Source organism: Suillus discolor, assembly GCF_016758755.1.
Source record: "Suillus discolor strain FC423 chromosome Unknown F5147scaffold_63, whole genome shotgun sequence".
NCBI classification, from domain to species: domain Eukaryota; kingdom Fungi; phylum Basidiomycota; class Agaricomycetes; order Boletales; family Suillaceae; genus Suillus; species Suillus discolor.
Window position 1 is genome coordinate 20,785 of NW_024541310.1, and position 20,517 is coordinate 41,301.

The 20,517-nt window shown below is 42.6% G+C and overlaps 4 protein-coding genes across 4 annotated transcripts; 3 read left to right on the forward strand and 1 right to left on the reverse strand.

Moving 5' to 3' along the window:
• Positions 1-1,331: 1,331 nt before the first annotated feature.
• F5147DRAFT_583302 (uncharacterized protein) lies at positions 1,332-2,072 on the reverse strand (the record flags this gene model as incomplete). Its single annotated transcript, XM_041431710.1, has 3 exons — positions 1,332-1,523; positions 1,584-1,768; positions 1,805-2,072. The coding sequence occupies 3 exons, from the start codon at positions 2,070-2,072 to the stop codon at positions 1,332-1,334; spliced, it is 645 nt and encodes a 214-aa protein (XP_041288683.1).
• A 3,928-nt stretch (positions 2,073-6,000) lies between these two features.
• On the forward strand, positions 6,001-8,974 carry F5147DRAFT_777794 (uncharacterized protein; the record flags this gene model as incomplete). Its single annotated transcript, XM_041442024.1, has 10 exons — positions 6,001-6,219; positions 6,479-7,126; positions 7,181-7,217; positions 7,273-7,626; positions 7,680-7,739; positions 7,799-7,941; positions 7,994-8,231; positions 8,293-8,447; positions 8,520-8,622; positions 8,673-8,974. The coding sequence occupies 10 exons, from the start codon at positions 6,001-6,003 to the stop codon at positions 8,972-8,974; spliced, it is 2,259 nt and encodes a 752-aa protein (XP_041288684.1).
• Positions 8,975-9,858: 884 nt separating this feature from the next.
• On the forward strand, positions 9,859-12,308 carry F5147DRAFT_747407 (uncharacterized protein; the record flags this gene model as incomplete). Its single annotated transcript, XM_041439944.1, has 5 exons — positions 9,859-9,963; positions 10,133-10,318; positions 10,456-11,206; positions 11,881-11,928; positions 12,010-12,308. 5 exons carry the CDS (start codon positions 9,859-9,861, stop codon positions 12,306-12,308), a joined length of 1,389 nt encoding a protein of 462 aa, XP_041288685.1.
• A 27-nt stretch (positions 12,309-12,335) lies between these two features.
• Positions 12,336-12,900, forward strand: F5147DRAFT_777796 (uncharacterized protein; the record flags this gene model as incomplete). Its single annotated transcript, XM_041442025.1, has 2 exons — positions 12,336-12,792; positions 12,848-12,900. 2 exons carry the CDS (start codon positions 12,336-12,338, stop codon positions 12,898-12,900), a joined length of 510 nt encoding a protein of 169 aa, XP_041288686.1.
• Positions 12,901-20,517: the final 7,617 nt, after the last annotated feature.

Sequence of the window (20,517 nt, forward strand, 5' to 3'; positions counted from 1 at the left end):
ATGAGGCGTACAGCCTCAGATGATCAGGTACAAGGCCTTCTAGGCCAGGGGCGGTGTCACAGCGGTCCAGACCACTGTCATTCTAAGTTCTAGCGGTGTGCTGCCACTGTAGCACTCAAGCTCGAGCTAGGCTTGTATTCAGCTATTTTCCCATGCATGTCAGACACATGAATCACTTCCAATGTTATCCGACACTCATCTGCACAATCCGATGTTTATCTGCTAAACCCGATGCTAACCTGCTAAATCTGACGCTAATCCGACGGACCTGACAGTTCCTGCGCATCGGACCTGATGTTTTCCCGCGCACTTGTCCCCCCTATGTCTTGTCCTGTCGTATCTATCCCCACTAGGTGCGCAGTTATTCATTTTCACGTCGCTAACATTGTAGAATGCGTTATTACATGTCCGCAGTACATTGTGTCTTATTACATAGGACATCGGACCCGAAAATCAGCGCTACTACATTCGCCTATAGCACTCCAAATTTCTACATAGACACTATATATTTTGCATACCTCCTACCTATTTACTTGACCTTTCTACCTCCGAGTAGGAGGAGGTCATCCGATATTTGTAGTTCTTAGTTGGATTCTGCAATATCATCCCTTCTTTATCTGAAACATCTGACAGTAACCCGCCATTCGCTATCCCCGACATTCTCTATATTCCTGACACTAACCTGATGCAAACCCGACGAAACCTGCTAACCCGAAACCCGAAAACATCGGACCCAACATTTTTGACATTGGACTCGTAATTATACCTTCGGACTTTGTTTCCCGCACTTTGGACTATCTTCCTTTTGATATAACTGATTATTCTAATACCATACAGCAAACCCCTCGGGTCGAACACACTTGTCTTGCAAGTAAAGCAGACTAGGCTGTGCACGACCACAACACATTTTATATTGCTGGCTACTTACTTCGTGTAGTGCCCAGCAATTGTTGTATCTCTACACCGCGTCGGGAGTCTAGTAGGCCAGGGGCTTCTGTAGATGTTGCAGTTGACTGTAACAAGCGTCAGTTGATAGAGCAGTGTGGCCTTTTTTGTATTGGCACTGTTAGCAGAGTCTATAAATATGATAATCATGGACGCACCAGAGCCCCTCCTTCAGCTCATCCCAGACAGTCTCCAAATAAGTTGGACATTTGTTGGAAAATTCAGTGAGCAACTCCATAAAGCTCTCCCACCTATGATAATACATTAGATACGCAAAAAAAAAGAAAAAAAATTCAAACCGAGATTTGAAGTAACTTTCTGAGAAGTCTACCAGTGATCCTCTTTTCACTCCAAGAAGGACACACTCCACCTACAATTATCATCAGTCACACACTCAAGCATGAAGGATAGTCACTTACTGCACAAGTGATAAGAGCTAGGATAGGAAGATTATCTGTGTAGGCATTTCCCTTCCTACCACACCTCCTACCTTCACCTTTGGGACCCCACCACTGAGCCTCCAGTAGTACTCTGAATGCTGGGTTTTTGAGTGGTGCCTGTGCATCACAGGTGAGATTCTGGGTATATGAATGATCAGTATTAGTCCTGCTCTGCTTTGATCCAAGTTGAAGACTCACTCTTACATCCATGCCACCATGCATAAACCTCATATCATCCAGCAACCACTTCAAAGCTTCCTGGAGGTCATCATCAGTCCAGTCGGAGCCTGCACCAACTCCAAAACAGGCGGGAATACTAATTCTGGCTTTGGTGACAAGCTCACCTCTTATCTGAGTGGTGCCTTTCCATGTCTGTAAGAGTACTAATCAGCTTATAGATATTAGAAAGAAAAAGTCACTTGCATAGTCAATGAGCTGAGCCTTGAGGGTGTCATCACCCTGTATCTCCTTCATCTTCTCCCACAACAACTTGTCTTGCTTGGACGATTCCAGGATGAGGTCCCAATACAGCTGGTCTCTATCAGAGGAGGAGGGAAAGCCTTCTACTGTGGCGACATGCAAATGTAGGGCCTTGTGGCCAGACATGGCAATGTGTTTGGTGCGAGGGCTTTCCATATGACTGAGCGTAGCTAACTTTGATACCTCTGATCTGAGAACACTGGTCATAATGCAAGGCTCCGCGCTTACTTCCACCTGGTGGTAGTAGTCTGTTAGCTATCTATATCAAATTACAATGAGCACTTACCTCTTCACCAGAAAATTTAGTGTGCTCCCTCATCACCAGTCCACCCCCTACAAAGCTACCGATGGGCAGCACTAAACATAGTCAATAGTCCTTTCCGTCCTGATGACCTATTGTGCAGATGTTGATGTTCACCACCAGAGACAAAAAAGGTTTTACCAGTGATCCACTAGCATTGGGAAGAATATCAACAAGCTCAGCAAGAACAGTATAGTCATCTGGAAGATAATGAGCTACCTAAATACATTATGTGTCAGAGAACGTTCTACAATACTCAAAAATTACTCACTGTCTGCTCTATCCACTCAAAAACCTCCCTTAGGTTATTCTGGATGTTGAGATACAGTTGCTCATATTCAAAAGTTTTGCGTGACATGTAAGGCAGCATTTGTATGAGGTTAGTTCTGCCTGATGTAGCCACCAAATCATGAGGGTGCGTGTCAGCAGGTACCATGTTGCCCTACTGGACATCAGTGTATACATATCAACGGTCATAAGCATGTACTCACTGAAAGACCATATCTATTCCAATGGCTAAAGTGAATGCAGCAAAATGGTTCATTTGCTTCGGATTGTAATACGGCCTCAGGATCCTGGGTCTCTTGAGAGATGGATAACACAGTGTGATTCTTGAACACCTCTAGGCAATCAAAAGCAGATTTCAGTAACAGGAAAAGGGTATCTCACATTGAAGGAGGCATGAAATTGCAGATGAACACCATGAGGCTCCCATCCAAGTTGCGAATTTGCAATGCTCCTGGCAGGATAGACATTGGAATCTTGATATAGGTGTCTGGTTGTTTAATTCTGGAGGGGTAGAACGTGGATAGCTGCCCCATACAAGACCTGTCAGTTGCATACAATTCCCAGACCATGAAAGCTCACCTTCACCTTTAAATCTTCCGTGTCTATGATTGTTACTACACTCTCCTCAACAATCTTTCACTGCTCAATAGTCCACAGCAAGTTCTGCACTTTGTTGCCATTAACCGGGTTGCGTAGGTTCTCAGGAGCCTCACAGTCAAAGGCTGTCTCTATGAAAATCAACTTTGGAAGCATCTTGATAGAGGTAGAGTCGTCAAAGAATTTGGGTAAGTGCAGTAGTCTTACAGCAGGTGAAACCGTAAGTGCTGTTGCTGCACCAACATCTCCAAATGACCTGGTGATGCACCCCAGGCTCAGTGTCTCATCCCAGCAAGGGTCTAGACAACTTCTCCAAGCCGATTTGCACCGAGAAGGGAGCTGGTAGTTACTGAAACAGATATAATTAGATACCTGTGTGAACAGCGATAATATCATCCTTACTTAGTATTCACCCCATCAAAAAGGCGGTCAGTGTCCCCAATGCACGTCCAATCCACCTCTCTGTCCAGGGCTACAAATGCACCAGGTATGCTCAAAGGTAGGGCTTTATGCAGACAAGATATTATTGGTATAATTTTCCTTTCTATGAGAATCTGTAAATCATTTTCTGTTCCAGTTTTTCAGGTACAGGAACTAACTGCTGATATGAGTGGGACTTGCCACAGGCATTCGGCCTTCTCAACATCTTGGTGATTTTCCAGGGCACGTTGGCTTGCATCCTAGTTACAGTCCATTGCAGGTCTTTGGTGGCTATGAGAATTAGTAAATAGAATGACCTCCCTGCTGCCAAGTGCATGAACTTGAAACCCATGGCAATCCAGAACAGAAAGGTGTGAATGGTAGGTCTGTCCACCGGTAGGGTTCCATATAAATCACTATAATTAGTGGATGAATCTATCATACTAATGCCCATTTGATTAACAATTATGAAAGTCAAATGAATGTTTGAAATGCACCTCTGGCATTTCATTGCTAGCTGCATGTAGTTCACCATGGAAATAAAACACCACCCAACACCCTTTCTGCCCCAAACCTTACACCAGTAAGTCAAAGACATCACAGTAGCACCTGACAACTGAATCTCAGATACTGTTACGCTGACCGTCAGTCGGCGTGTGCGAACTAGGATAGGTCTTCTCAGCGACGACTCGAGTGAGTCTACTGAAGCTGAGCGTGGTCTAACCTTGACGGAATGTCAAGGGTTCCTCCGGCGATCTCGGTAAGACGGCGCTCGTCGAGATGCAGGGCTAGCGGATACATGCTAAGTCGTATGGGGGCGACTTAGAAGTGCGGTCTCACACAAGGAAGCTGGTAGGCTTAGATGAGCAAGTTCTGGGGATGAACCTAGTAGATTAAAGTAAAGTCTAAGTACAATAATCTGTGTCTACTTATAGGGAAGTACTACAAGTATTCTAGCTCAGTCTGTAATCAATAGTATATCGTAAATCTATGATAGCCAGACATGAGGTTCAGATAAGATACATGAGGCTTAACCTCTGATCAAGCATGCTGCGCCAAGGGCAGCTGCGCATAGGTACAGGAAGCGCCAAGCACGCTCCGGATCTTCATGAGGCGACATGTGGTATACATGCGCTGATCTAGGGTGTCCATGAGGCGTACAGCCTCCATGGAACAGGTACAAGGCCGTCTAGGCCAGGGGCGGGGTCATAGCGCCAGGGGCGGGGTCGTAGCGGTCCAGACCGCTGTCTTTCTAGGCGCAGGCGGCGCACCGCCGCGCGGGGAGTCTAGCAGAGCGGGGGCAGGCGTAGGGAGAGCTGGGGCTCTAGTAGGTGTTACAGATCCCTGTAACAGATACCACAGAGTAAATACTCTCCATCCACTGGGCCAGATCTGACTGAAGACCAGTGTCCATGGCTGCAATTACCCCAATGAAGGCTTCTGCTGAGACATTGGAAGAACAGGTCGTTTTTTCTCCGATGGTCCACCTTCCTCCCATAGCCAAATTCCTGGAGTTCCTAGGGCAAAGACAGTAAGGTTGCATCTGGTGAGATCGCTTGCCACCCGAAAAAGCACGTCCACCTGTGTATTGTCTGCCTCCCACTAGATTGTGTTTGGTTGAATGTGGCAAAGGTGGATTATGGCTGAGTAATCAATTAGCAAGAGCCATAGCTAGCTCACTTTGCATGAGTTGCAGGGCATCCAAAACCAGAGAAAATTCTGTGTTGTCTAAGGAAACTTGAATAGACATGGGCCTTGCCTCTTCAAACTCGTTGTTCTGGATGATGTGCGGGCAGTTCCTTATATGGTAGTGAAACATTTTGCAGTGATGCATGCTAAAATGACAGGCGGGAAATTCCCACACAGAAGCACCTTACCATTAAGGCCAGGTTAACTCACTAATAGTTATCGATGGAGTCTGGTAAATCTGTGAAAGCAACTCATCTTGATCACCTCGAACATTGCTGTTGTATAGAAGATTTACTTTCTTTGTTGCTCTTGTTGATATGGATGTATGAGAATCTGTTGACACAAAATTGATTAGTACTAACCTTTTTTATGTGGGATTTGGGTTGCTTGTTTGGTGGACACTCCACTAGACTGGAACATAAAATGTTGCACTTCTCCCCCAAACTGACACTACTCTTCCAAACGCCAAAGAAGAGTTCAAAAGAGTTCACTATCATGTCAGTTAGACAATCATGCCTAGTTCACTTTATTGATATCAGCCACCAGATGGGTTCTTGTGTCCATAACCTGGATGCAAAGGGACTGCTCCGGGCAGATACCAAATATTGGGCTGTGAAGACCCTAAAACACCGTGCCTTCCACAATAACAGATGTTGCTCCTTGAATACATTTCCTCTTCTGAATGGCAGCGTATCCATGCCATCCTTCCGCAATGAGGCCAATTTGCAGGCTGTCAAGCAAGCTTGCATCAATGACAGCCGATATTATGATCTGTTCACATGACTCCAGACACTGTTTCTTCTGCATTCTGTAAATCTCACAGATGACACACTTCAAGACATGGCACAGAAGATACATGAAGTAGGCTGCAAAGTGATGTCAAATAAAGTGCCTAGCAAGAAGACGCCGTCATCAACCAATATCCTAGTACAGTCCCAGATAGAAACCCAGAGAGTGAATACTGTGCTTCTCAGTGCTTTGATGGAAGTTGCGGATGTTGCTGACCTTGACACAAATGCTGCGATCCCAATGACTGTGACTAAGACACTTGCCACAGAGGTACATGCATTTTGTTTTCAGGTGACATACCCTCACAATTTCTCATTGCAGGCATGAAACCAAGCTGAAGAATTCGTCGTGAGTCATTGGTCGAAGGATGTGCATCCTTGGCTGTACAGTCCTTCTGATGAAGTGCACCTGGTTGAGTTTTTGAACAAGGTGAGTTGGCATCCATTGCATGTGGATTTTGTGACTCATTCCTGGCACGAAGACGTGCTTGTGGGTGGATCAGTACCTCACAGAGCTGGGAGTCATATAGCCACACAATTCCGACGATCCTCATCGCCGTTGGATAAGCACCAGTACCACATTCTTTCAAGCCAGATTAGGGGTGGCGGCATCATCCAAGACAAGCGAGATTGGCACTCGCAAGCTGGATGTCACCCTTGTGACCAATGACTCACATGAGTGGTCAGATGTTAAATCTGTTATTGATGTCAAGTATCACCACACTGAGGCTCTTCTCAAGGCCTCCAAGGAGTACATGGTAGAAGTTTCCTGGCTGGTCTTCACCAACCAAGTGCATTGTCGCTTCTTTGTAGGAGCTCTCTTGACTGGACCAGAAATGAGGATTGCTCTTTTCACTCGCGGTTGTGAGGCCTTTTCTGAACCCATCAATATCTATGCCAATCTCGTCAAATATATGCAAGTCTTATCTTGGTTCATGCATACCGAACTTTGGTATCTTGGATATGATCCCTACTACCAAGCTCCCATTTCCACGGACAATCTGTCATTATGGTCGATGAAGGCAAACAGTACCACAGAACAAGACATGGTGCCAAGTATGGTGCTTTCAATCATCTATAGTGGTATCGCTGGATTTGGCCGCACCACTTGGGTGATGGCAGTCAGAGGCCTGAGACAGCAACTGGGGGTTGATCAAGAGATTTTGATTGTAAAGGAGGTTTGGTAGGTTGACTGTTTCTTACCAGATGGAGAGATTCATCAACTTTTGGAGGACAAGGAGCGCCTTCAAAAGGCTTGCATAAAACTAGGTGCATTCTGAACTATCCGTGCCTCATTGGTCTGCATCTCATTTTCATTTAATAGAGCAAGAAAAGATTCCCTATCCTGACGTTATTCATGACACTGAGGCTGAGAAGAAGTCACAGTCAGTCTTATTCAAGCGATGGCCCAAACCTATGTGGGATGATGAGGACAACGAAGGTTCCTACCCCAGACACCTCCCTATTCGTGATCAACACATGTCCACACACCCTGTTATGATGATCGACTGTGATGGGGCGCAAGTACCAGACAGTGTTGCGAACATCATGAAGCCCTTGTCCATGGAAATCTATCCCCTTGTGCACTATCAAACCGTCTTCAAGACCAACACAGTCAGGTGTACCTGGTTCTCCTGTCACTGGGAATTCTTTTCAGGGTTGATAGGTGCTTTGAAGGGTGAGTGCACGTCTCAGTCCCAAATTTCAGAATGCTTAGAGTCCACAACCTAGGTCATCTCAATGCTTGGTTACGCGGGTTGATCCACTGTGATACCAGTGACGGCATACATGGTTTCGGGTGCCCATAGCAGATCAAGATCACACTGTGCCTAATTGGTGTATTGATGAAGGAGTACCCAAATTCTGTGGAGACATAGTAGAATCTGAGTGGTTTCCCATGTGTCCTGGAATGATCGGGGACTTTGGCTTAGCACTGGACTTCTTGGATAACTCGGAGAAAGCTTTGGAAGAGAAAAAGAAGTGGACTACAACAGTAAGCTCATCCTTTTTGCTTGCTTTTTGCTCGAGTGCTCATATAAAAGTAGGGAACTTTCCCTTACAGTAGTGTCGACCGAGAACATCCCCCCAATATCTGCCATGATTTGGAGTCATTTATTTTTCTCGCATTCATGCTCGGGGTGAATGTTATGGGTCCTTACCATCAACTTCAAGATTGGCCTGTCCCTGTTCATAATACCAATGCCATAGAGACAGGGATTTCCACCACAGTTGATTCAGCCAACCTCACCGTAAAGAAGTTCAAACATTCTAATGCAGGTTGGGGTGAGAATAACACCCCCTCCCCTCACATCGATATGCCGCAGTCATACCAGAACCACTGCAGCCACAACTGCTTCTTCAGAACTTCTTGTGTGTTCTTGTTTGGTGCCTCAATGGGCAAAGTTTGGCGTTTCCAACTTCCAAGATGATGAAGTGATAATGCAAAAGGAGAACCTGATGTGGGATGGATTTGAGCATTCCCTTAATCCATACTGGAAGGTCGGCAACATGATGGCAATATGGAAGAAGATCTATGACTTGCTGTGGCCTTTTCCTGCAGAAAAGTGCTAGGGGCTCACTCATACCAAGCTGATCAATGTCCTGCGAGAGATGATCAATGCAGTACTGGTGGACAAGGATGGTGCACCAGACAAGTTGTTGATCATGACAGCGAGTGAGAGATACCATAACTCGTTTTGACTAACCTGACCTCCAAGCAGGCAGTCATGGTTAGCCAAACAGAATACCTACCCACATCCCTACCACCTTCAGGTACCCATATCTCTGCATCTTCTAGGTTTGCCAGATTCGAAATCTACACTCCCAATGAGATGCGCCAGAGCTTGCAGACCTCAGAGAGCACCTTGGGATTGAGAAAGCGCAAGGCACTTTTATTGCAGGACAGCGACAGTTCCACTAGTGCGACTACTTCATCAGTCTTCCCATTGTCTGGTACAGCCGGCATGTCTGTCAATTCATCCAATCTCTCTGGGAAAGGGAAGTATCAGAGGAAATCCAGAGGATAAGATACTTAGTGGTGAGGTCGCTTGCATGTATTCAATGGCTAGACTAAGGACCATGTTTTTTTAAACCTTCATTCATGTACTTCGACAAACATTTGCCCAAGTGGTTTTGTACATTTTGTAGCTTTCAAATATGGATTTGCAATAATTGGTTTGTGAACATTCCCAAGTGAGGTGGGATGATGAGCGCGTTGTCAGTGAAAATTATTGCAGTGATGGCATGGGACACAATGCCCGATGCCTTCTCTTTAGGATAACCCTATAGCCGCTTCTTATCTAGATCCTTTGATTGTAAGCTCAACATTTATAGACCATCACCTTTGTCTTACCATCTTACCTTTTTCCAGATGATAGGCTTTCGTTCTGCCCCGCAGGCTTTAAATGTGAATGTTCAACACACTTAAGCTAAGGACAATGACCCTACAGTATGTCCTGTTTGTTACAAGCACCTGAGGACAACCTAAGGACTGGCTACTCATCTTAGTACCACCAAGTCTTATAGATGGTACAAGAAAGGGAAGCTGAGGGCTTTAATCCTTCCAGGAGAGTTTGCAGTTGATGAAGATGTACTCATGCAAGAAGTAAATGAGCCTCTTCCTGATGGACTGGAAGGACAAATGGAGGAGGAACCAGGTCAAGTTATGGAAGACTTCCATGATAGACTCTTCAATCTCATTTCTATCGGAAACCCACCTGAACACCCAAGAACACCCGACCCATCCTCTGCTTTAGACATGTGAGTTGAAGATGTGCATCCCACTGCAGTCAAGGTGATATGTATAGATGAAACAGTGCATTAGAGATGGAGGAGAGAATTTGGAGGATCTGATACCAATGGAGACGTGGTGATGGAAGATTTGGGAGAGGGGACATTCATAAAGACTAACATGTTTGCGCTGTTTGAGTCTGAGCTAGAGTGGAGAGTTGCCTGCTGGGCCATTCAGGACGGCATAGGTCACAAATCATTTGATCGACTCATGGTGATACCTGGGGTGAGCATTGGTTCTATTTTATCTCACAATTGTCTTTCTGCTTAACACATTCCAACAACAGGTCTCTGAAAGACTAGGTCTCTCATACCATAATATTAGAGGATGGCACAAGATTGTCGACAGTGTACCTCCACATGCTTGCTGGAAGACTCATGAACTTTGACTCAAGAATGACCCAGAGTACAAACATATCATCTATCATCAGAATCTGATTGATGCTGTCAAGATATTACTTAGAAATCCAGCATACACAAACAATATTGTCTATAGACCCAAGAGAGTTTTCACCAATGCTTCTAGGGATAGTAGGATCTACAATGAGATGTGGACTGGGGACTGGTGGAATACTATCCAAGTGAGTGTCCAATGACTTCTACCCCTGGTAGTACTAGTTTACTGACTCTTCACTTTTCATTGACTTAGGACAGACTTCCAGCAGGGTCTTGTGTGGCTCCAGTCAACATCACCACTGACAAGACCCAGCTCACCTAGTTTGCTAGTGACAAGACTACCTACCCTGTCTACCTTACCTTGGGGAACCTTTCCAGAGCCATTAGATGGAAACCATCCCAGCATGCCTGTATCCTTGTCGCATACCTTTCTGTCAGCAAGATGTTTGGCACTGAGCTTAGCAAGAAACAAAAATCTACCCACATTCAACAGCTCTTCCATGACTCTATGTGGATAGTTTTGGAGCCACTAATAGAAGCAGGAAAAAGCGATGTTAAGGTGACTAGAGGAGATGGTAAAGTGTATATGGTGCACCCGATACTGGCATGCTATGTGGCAGATTACCCGGAGAAGTGCCTGGTAACTTGTGCTAAGTATGGGACCTATCCCAAGTGCAAGGTAGATGATAGCCAGATGGGAGATGGAGAACCAGGTCTATGGAGGAACCAATGCAAAACCTCCAAAATAATAGAAGCTGCCAGGGCCAACTCTACATCTATCAGCAACTTTCAGAAGCGCTGCAAGCAGGACAATGTATCAGGAGGAGTGAGGTGCTCATTCTGGGAGGGGTTCCCACATTGTGACATACACATGTCTATCACTCCTGACGTACTGCACCAGTTGTACCAGGGGGTGGTAAAGCACCTCGTCTACTGGTGCAGCAGCGTGATGACTGACACTGAGTTGAATGCTAGGATTAGATCACTTCTGCCTTGTTTTGGGATGCGACATTTCAAGAACAGATGGTCTTGCCTGGCTCAGATATCAGGGAAGGAGAGGAAAGACATGGGAAGTGTTACGACAAACAGTTGTGTGCGACTAGGATGATCTAACAGCGACAACCACAACAGTGGTACCGAGTGCTGAGAGTCATCGGCCTTTACAGACAAGCAAAGGTTGCGTACTCGAACGTAGCTCATGGTGGTTAACAAGGGGTTACGCTGAGATGATAGCAGGGTTTACAGACAGTGAGAGGCGTCATTGAAGGTACGAGTCGATGTCGAGCAGGTAGCTTTTGCGGGACAAGGAGTTCAAGGGTAAACCTAGTAAGATTAAAGTAAGGAACGTCTACTGTTAATCTTCGACCTTATATAAGGCTACTCTTCGTATCTAAGCTCAGCCTAAAGCTGGGTTCTAATCTGCTTATCTACATGAGTCAGAGATAGCGTCCATGAGGCGGGCTTCTATCGTAGATAGGGTCCATGCGGCACCCTTCTATCAGTACATGAGGCAACACGAGGCTTGCCTTCTATCTTGATAACATAAATAGGTCTTCTAGACCTATGTCATCATGTCATGTCACGTGCGGTCCAGACCGCTTATCTAAGCCGGCAGTTGCTGCTTATCGTCTATCATCTATCGTCATCTATCATCATAGAGCTGGTGAGACTCCGGTATCGTCTATAGCCGTGCGGTTGGCAGAGGGCTGTCTGCCGGCGGGGGACTCGTGCCATGTTACTGTAACAGGAAGGATACTTCTGGGGTACATAATAGGAAAAGCTCCATCTCAAGTGAGTTCATTGTTAGACAAATCATGGTGGATCAACCAGTTACTTACTCACCTTTAAAAATTATGAATAGTAGCCTATTATTGAGCGCTACTGGATTTCATATATATATCTCAATATCCTTCACACAACAAGGACTCTCTGGGATATCTTCAAGTGGCCTTAGAGCATCACCATTCCAACAAGTGCATCTTGATTGATCTAGGCATCCGCGATCACTTCAACATCCCTAAGCTGCACTCCACGCAGCATTATGCTGAGTGTATTAGAAATTTTGATACTACTGATAATTATAACACAGAAATGTTTGAGCATTTCCACATTGACTACGCAAAGGAGGGGTGGAGGGCTACCAATTTCAGGGATGAACTACCACAGATGACTTAGTGATTGAGTCGTCAGGAAAAGGTTGCAATGTTTGAAACCTACTTGAAGGACTATCATCCGACTGAAGTAAAGAGGGAGCAGAAGGAACAGGATGCATTAGAGTCTGAAACGTGTCCAGGAGTAGGGCTAGCAATATCCAAGAAGCCGGCATCACCTTCTCAGCCACTCTCCAGCATCATATCAAAACACAGATGTCCTTCTTTTTTGCACCATTTGAGGGTGTATCTTAATCGCTTTCTTCCCAGAGGGGAAGCCATATCACGCATTCAGCTCTCTCATGCATGCTTACCCTTCCATCAACTGGATGTCTGGCATACCTTTAAATTTTCATTGGACACTCTTGGTAATGATGTAGATGGCCAGGAGGAGATAGATTCAGTTAGGGCTAAGCCAGGGAAAGGCAGAGCTGAGGATGTGGGAGATGGGAGATTTGATGTTGTAGTTGTTGCTCAGTCAGATGAAGCTGAGTCCACTGGACTTCATGGTGCGCTACCTATACTTCCTATCAAGTTAAGCTTTACTGACCAATACATTTGCAGGTATGAAAGTTGGAAGGCTAAAAGTCATTTTTCGCCTTCCAAACTCTATTTAAGGTATGTGTGGTTGGTTCTAAGTGAATAACATGTAAATAGGAGGATTATTACCACTATAGAAATGCATGTACCAAAGGTAAGCAGGCCTCAGAGAACTGTAAGGGCAAGATTAACTAACAGTAAGTGAATGCAATGTTGCGAAGATAGATAAAGTCCGGGTGGCAGGTGTGACAATGAGTGATAAGATAGCAAAAAGTGAATGCACCTGAAGTTGAGAATCTGATGAATGAGTACCTGCAATCATCAAGAAAAAATCAAAGGGAGGATGGGAGCATGCAGGAAGGAGAAAGATCAATGAGTGTTGGCACTTGTAAACAAAAAAAGGAGGATGACTAAAGTGTTTGTGCTTAGGCCAAGTGGAAAGATTAATGAGTGTTTGCACTTGTTGAAAAGAAAAAGAGGCTGACATGAGTGTTTGTGGTCATCAACAACAAGGGCAATTGACATCGAGCAGCTGCACTTGCCATCAGTGAAATCGCAAATAGGGAAACATGGTAGTATAGAAGAGAGAAGAAGAAATTACATAAGGTGAGACAGTGTTTACTTGTAGGAACAAACATTGTCAACATCAACCATAACATTACATAAGCTCAACAATTATAACTCTCCTTCTCTTATATATAATCTCTGGGAGCAGGAGGGGGGTTGTCTCACTAACTCACCACTTTTTGCTTTTTGCTTTCACTTTCACTTGTCATATCTCACTATTCCCTTCCCTTCGCTTTCACTATTCACTATAAGTCCAACACCCATTGTACCTTCGGCACAGGAAGCCAAAAGGAGTGCTTTATGTGCCTTAGTGGTTTCCTGGTCTTGGCTGCATCCTCATAATCAGATCTTAAAATAATATATATATGTTTGAGTAGAATTTTACAATATAGAAGTACTGTATTTTGTGTGTTTTGATATGATAAATTAAAAGATAGAAAACATTATATCCATTTTCTATTCTCCAGTTCCCCCATCTCCTGTCTCCCATTGTGAAAACAACAATCTTGCTGGGTGGCAAGAAAAGGTTGGTCAAGTGAATGCCTAGCTGCTATGTCTCAACAGACATGTTCAACCCTAAAGGGAATTGCTACTAGAATGATAATGGATATGTGCGACCTGAGGGTGCACTAAGTGCCAGAAAATAGTGGACAAGATATGTGTGAGATGTGGGAATGTATCCGAAGCTATTCAAAGTGTGGGAATGCACGGCCAAAGATGTGGAAAGCACGGGAAAGTGCAGACAAGGTATAAGGAAGTCAAGGAACGAGGTTTAAAAAGTGAGGGCAAAGGTATATTGCAAGGTAAGGAATGTCTAGGTATAGTGAGGTATAAGGGACCTAATAGGGGCTAAAAAGTGCATACTACAAGGGACTACTTCGAATGTAAACCTATAGGGAGAGGTATTCAGTATGAGGGAAGTAATGAAATAGTCCCTAAGGAATAAGTAACTTATATTGTCTAGACTCCCACTTGGAGTGGGAAGAGATAGGAATTGTAGTGAATATGTAAGGACATGTATCTCATCTCCCATTGTCTATCCTCTGTTCCCCAGTTTCAAGTCTTCCTACAGTCCAATTTTTCTTTGCATATTTGTTGTTCCAATTTAATTTAATCTGTTGTTATTATTTACATATAGTTATTCAGCATAAAAACCCACTACTAAGAAAGAATGATGATATTTGAGTCACTGCTTGAAAACACATGACAGCCATGTGAGGTTTTGGCAAGCTTAGTGAAACCACATGGCCTTTGGCAAAACACGTAAAATACACAAAATATATGAAAACCACGTAAGCTGATGAGTGATGAGACAAAACTGTTCTCCCTTACTTCTTAAGATTCACTTCCACTATTCATCCACTATTCACTATTCACTACTTTTCACTTTTCATAATCATGCTCAAATAGATTCAGACACTTAGAAAGCTGTTGTCCAGGCATCATTGAATTGACATTATCGTAAGTCTATGAAGTTCATGAAATCTGAGTGGTTGGATGAGCTGACTGCAATGCCAGAGTATTGCAGTGAAAAGCACAAGGACCCAGTATCTTGGAAGAAAGTCATTCCAAGGCATGACCAGCTTATTCCTCCACAGTATCTTCCTGATGGAAAGAAAATCTGCAAGCTATCCTAGATGAAGCAACATGAGGCCACAGAGCTTTTATATTTCTGGTATGACTACTAGCAGAACTGCCAGGATGTCGTATTTTAGTTTTACAGTTGGTGGAGTAAAGCTGACAAAGAGGTCAAACTCCCTCTGACTTTTCCCCCTGAACTTTGCATCCTAAGTTAATACCTGCACTCAATCTCTATCACATTTTTTAATAATGTGAACCACACAATAAGCTAATGACACTCTGTCACTTGTAACTGAGAAGATTGGCTGCCTCACCATCAGAGCTCAGAAAATGGATGAGAATGACTTGGAGGGGCTTGACACATGAGATTGCAATGACTTTGCTAAGTCCATTTAGTTCTTTACTTTGTGTCTGTTGATTGCTAAATTTATATTTCAGTGAAAAGTGAAAAGTCAATAGTCAATAGTCAAAAGTCAAAAGTCAAAAGTCAAAGTAGAAAGTCAAAGTCAAAGTGAAAGTGAAAGTGAAAGTGAAAGTGAAAGTGAAAAGTGAATAGTGAATAGTGAATAGTGAATAGTGAATATTCAATACATGCTAATATTCATACACTGTCCCATTGTATGTCCAAAATATACCAAGAGTGATGATCTGAACTAGAAGTGTGTTGAATAGTTCACATAACATCAATGAATCATCACAGGTCTGGTAGAATGACCTCCTGAATGCACATAATGCAGTGACATATCTCCCTACTTAAATATTGACAATGCTCCCTAAGAGTAGGGCCAACCCACCAAATGTTACCAAGAGTGCATTTGGTGTTCCAAAGATGTGTCTGAAGGTGGTCCAATGTCAAGAAACAAAGGTCTGAGGTTGTGCAAAGCGTCCAAAGAGCTTCCGATGAACAACGAAGGTTCTGAGATAGAAGTATGGTGTGTATGTCGAAGTATAAGACTTGCAAAGTATGACTAAGCAAAGTCTATCGGGAAAACTAAGAGATAGCGAGATGTGAAATGACAGGGGTCAGGCCAAACAATCATTCCAAATGAACAAGAAAGATCGATTGCATGAAAGTATGACTATCCGAAGTGACTCTACTAAGGTAGACATTGCGTGGTTTCGGTAAACATCATGTGCTATGTGTGACAAAAGCAATGAATGTATATAGGATGTTCATAGCAACAAAATATAAAAAAATGGAAACAGAAGAGTTATAGTGTATGTACTTCTCGATGAGTCGCCCGTTTCTGAATTATCATTTGTGCAAAATTGAAGGAGGAGATGGCAACACAAGCAAAATGTGACTTGTTGTGACTTCACTTGAAATCACTGCATTTGACACCGGGAATATATACCTTGCATCTTGCTTATGTTGCCATCTCCTCCTTCAATTTTGCACAAATGATAATTCTGAAATGGGCGACTCATCGAGAAGTACATACACTACAACTCTTCCATTTCCATTGTTATGTGAACTATTCAACACACTTCTGGTTCAGATCATCACTCTCAGTACAAGGTTTCATATTTTGGTCATACCATCTGGCAGTGGATGAATCCTAGAAAATATGGAAATGCAACTTTTTCTGGAGGTCATTCTACTAGACCAGGGATGATTTATTGATGACATCTGAACTATTTCATCCACATCCGGTTTGGTTCATCATTTTGGTAGTATATTTCAACCATCAAACCCTTGGGCCCAACCATGAAATTTGAAACCATCAACCTAGGCCCAAATATCACATTCCTACACCAGGACCCTGGGCCTGGATGTAATATTTGAGACCATCACTTTTTGGCCCATCTGAGAGATTCTACCTCATTACACTGGGCCTAGACATCAATTTCTAACACCCCCTTTTAGCCCAACCATGTGATCATTTCATTGTCAGTTGTCACCCATGGGTCCAGCTATCAATGCCGAGGCATCACAAACATCATGGTCTCATCCGTGTTTTTTAGCCTACAGTTGGATCTGGGCCTGTTTTGATGGCCTGTCTCACTCGGAAGAATCTCAACTTTGGGTGTCCATGTAACACAGGAAAAATGACTGAATGGGCTTAGTGAAGCATGTGGCTCTGCAACTGGGGTAGGGATATTGAAGTCCATGTTGACGTCATTATCAATGATGGCATACTGGTACTTCTACTGGATGTTAGTATTATGAAGACCCATTAGGGAACAACTCACCTTTTTGTGGTTCCTCAAGTTAGATGGCAACCTCTCCATCACCATTGATGCAGAATATACCATTCACTGAGTCTTTCTCACTCTCTGCATCTTCATCAGATGCTTTGGCAGGCAGTAATAGTGCATGCTTCCTCAACACTGAGCATGTACCGCAACATGCATTCGCCCCAGATTGTGGAGGAGCTGGTGCCTTATTCTACTGTTGCATTGCCCAGGTCTTCTTCTCAGCTGCCCCTAATGCCTTGCTCTTCTTCAGAGCGACTGTAGCATAAAGCTCTTCCTCATGCTTGGTAGAGGGCCAGACATCACCTTTCTTCTTATTGAAGACAATGATACAAGTGACATTGTTCTTGATGCAGCGCTTACACCATACACCAAAAAGCTATACAGTGGACTGCTGTGCAGCTGAGTCATTATCCTCAACTGTAGAACTAATGAGCTGTTTGAAGATTAGGGTGAGTGACTTCAAATAATAGGGCAAAATATACCTCTGTCTCTACCGGCTGACCAGTAGCTGGTTTGCTGCACCCAGCTTCGGGCTGCTTCCTCTGCCACATCCTAGTCAATAATGCAAACATGCAACAAAACAACTGAACTCACCTTGATGTGAATGATCTTATCAGCTGGGACATTGTTCTTATCATCACCTACAATTTCCTTTGATTTGACCTTCTGCCAAGGTGCCCTACTCATCACCTAGTGTAGTGATCATACAATGAGTGAAGTGTAAAAACAACTCTACTCTATACAGGTCTGTATCTGCCTAGCTGCTTCACTTGTGGAGACAAGAATGTTCAACTCTAATGAGATCTGAGACTAGGAAAGTGTTAGTAGAAATGAGAAAAATGAATCTAAAGTAATGTGATAGTAACCACAGGGTAGAAACAATAAGTCCAAAGAAAGTGTTGGCCAGAGCGTGGGAACACTTGGCTGGAAAGAAAAAGGGAGCAGTATGGTGAACACAAGATTTGGGTTCTAAGGGAATACAGTTTGACTATTCAGTATTCAGTATTCAGGATTCACTTTCACTTTCACTATTCACTATTCACTATTCACTATGACTATTCAGTATTCAGTATTCACTATAACTATTCACTATTCACTATTCACTATTCACTATGACTATTCAGTATTCAGTATTCAGTATTCACTATGACTATTCAGTATTCAGTATTCAGTATTCAGTATTCAGTATTCACTTTCAGTATTTACTATTCACTATTCACTATTCACTATTCACTATTCACTATTCACTATTTACATTCACTATTCACTATGACTATTCAGTATCCAGTATTCACTATGACTATTCACTTTCACTATTCACTATTCACTATTCACTATGACTATTCACTTTCACTATTCACTATTCACTATTCACTATGACTATTCAGTATTCAGTATTCACTATGACTATTCACTATTCACTATGACTATTCAGTATTCAGTATTCAGTATTCACTTTCACTATTCAGTATTCACTTTCACTATTCACTATTCACTTTCACTATTCACTATTCACTATTTACATTCACTATTCACTATGACTATTCACTATTCACTATTCACTATTCACTATTCACTATTCACTATTCACTATTCACTATGACTATTCACTATTCACTATTCACTATTCACTATTCACTATTCACTATTCACTATTCACTTTGACTTTCACTATCCACTTTCACTATTCACTATTCACTATGACTATTCAGTATTCAGTATTCAGTATTCACTTTCACTATTCAGTATTCACTTTCACTATGACTATTCACTTTCACTATTCACTATTCACTATTTACATTCACTATTCACTATGACTATTCAGTATCCAGTATTCACTATGACTATTCACTATTCACTATTCACTATTCACTATTCACTATTCACTATTCACTTTCACTATTCACTATTCACTATTCACTATTCACTATTCACTATTCACTATGACTATTCACTATTCACTATTCACTATTCACTATTCACTATTCACTTTGACTTTCACTATCCACTTTCACTATTCACTATTCACTATTCACTATTCACTTTGACTATTCACTATTCACTATTCACTTTCACTTTCACTTTCACTATTCACTTTCACTATTCACTATTCACTATTCACTTTGACTTTCACTATCCACTTTCACTATTCACTATTCACTATTCACTATTCACTATGACTATTCAGTATTCAGTATTCAGTATTCACTTTCACTATTCAGTATTCACTTTCACTATTCACTATTCACTTTCACTATTCACTATTCACTATTCACTATTTACATTCACTATTCACTATGACTATTCAGTATCCAGTATTCACTATGACTATTCACTATTCACTATTCACTATTCACTTTCACTATTCACTATTCACTATTCACTATTCACTATTCACTATTCACTTTGACTATTCACTATTCACTATTGACTTTGACTATTCACTATTCACTATTCACTTTCACTTTCACTTTCACTATTCACTTTCACTATTCACTATTCACTATTCACTTTCACTTTCACTTTCACTATTCACTTTCACTATTCACTATTCACTATTCACTTTCACTTTCACTTTCACTTTCACTATTCACTTTCACTATTCACTATTCACTATTCACTATTCACTTTGACTATTCACTATTCACTATTGACTTTGACTATTCACTATTCACTATTCACTTTCACTTTCACTTTCACTATTCACTTTCACTATTCACTATTCACTATTCACTATTCATACCCCCCCCCCCTATGGGGGATTATACTATTATATGAGTTTCACTATGGTGATGATGCTCTTAATGTCATATGACTGAGTCTTATATAAGTTTCACATGGGTTTCATGTAATTTTTACTATAGCAGTAATACCTTTCACATCAGCAATGATAGTTTTTATGTCATATGATTGAGTTTCATATGGGTTTCATGTGGGTTTCATATGAGTTTCACTATGGTGATGATGCTTTTAATGTCATATGACTGAGTCTTATATAAGTTTCATATGGGTTTCATGTGGGTTTCATATGAGTTTCACTGGTGGACTTCCCATAAGGTTTTACAGGAAAATTCCTGATAATGCCACGTCCAAAATGCAAGTTAGCCGAATAGCCGAGCCAAATTTGGTAGGTAGTGCCTTCGACCTGTCAAACGCTCGTTGCTCCATCATTCTGTAAATCTGACATCTGTGGAAGGGTAGCTACCCCTCCACAGATGTCTGAACTGCGGTTTCAGCGCACTAAACACCTGATTTGGGTGATTTTCATTCCTATTTAGGTAGCCCTGTCCTGAAACAACGTCTCCTGGATTCCTTTCTGTACTTAGCTTTTCTGTTGAGCTCGTCAT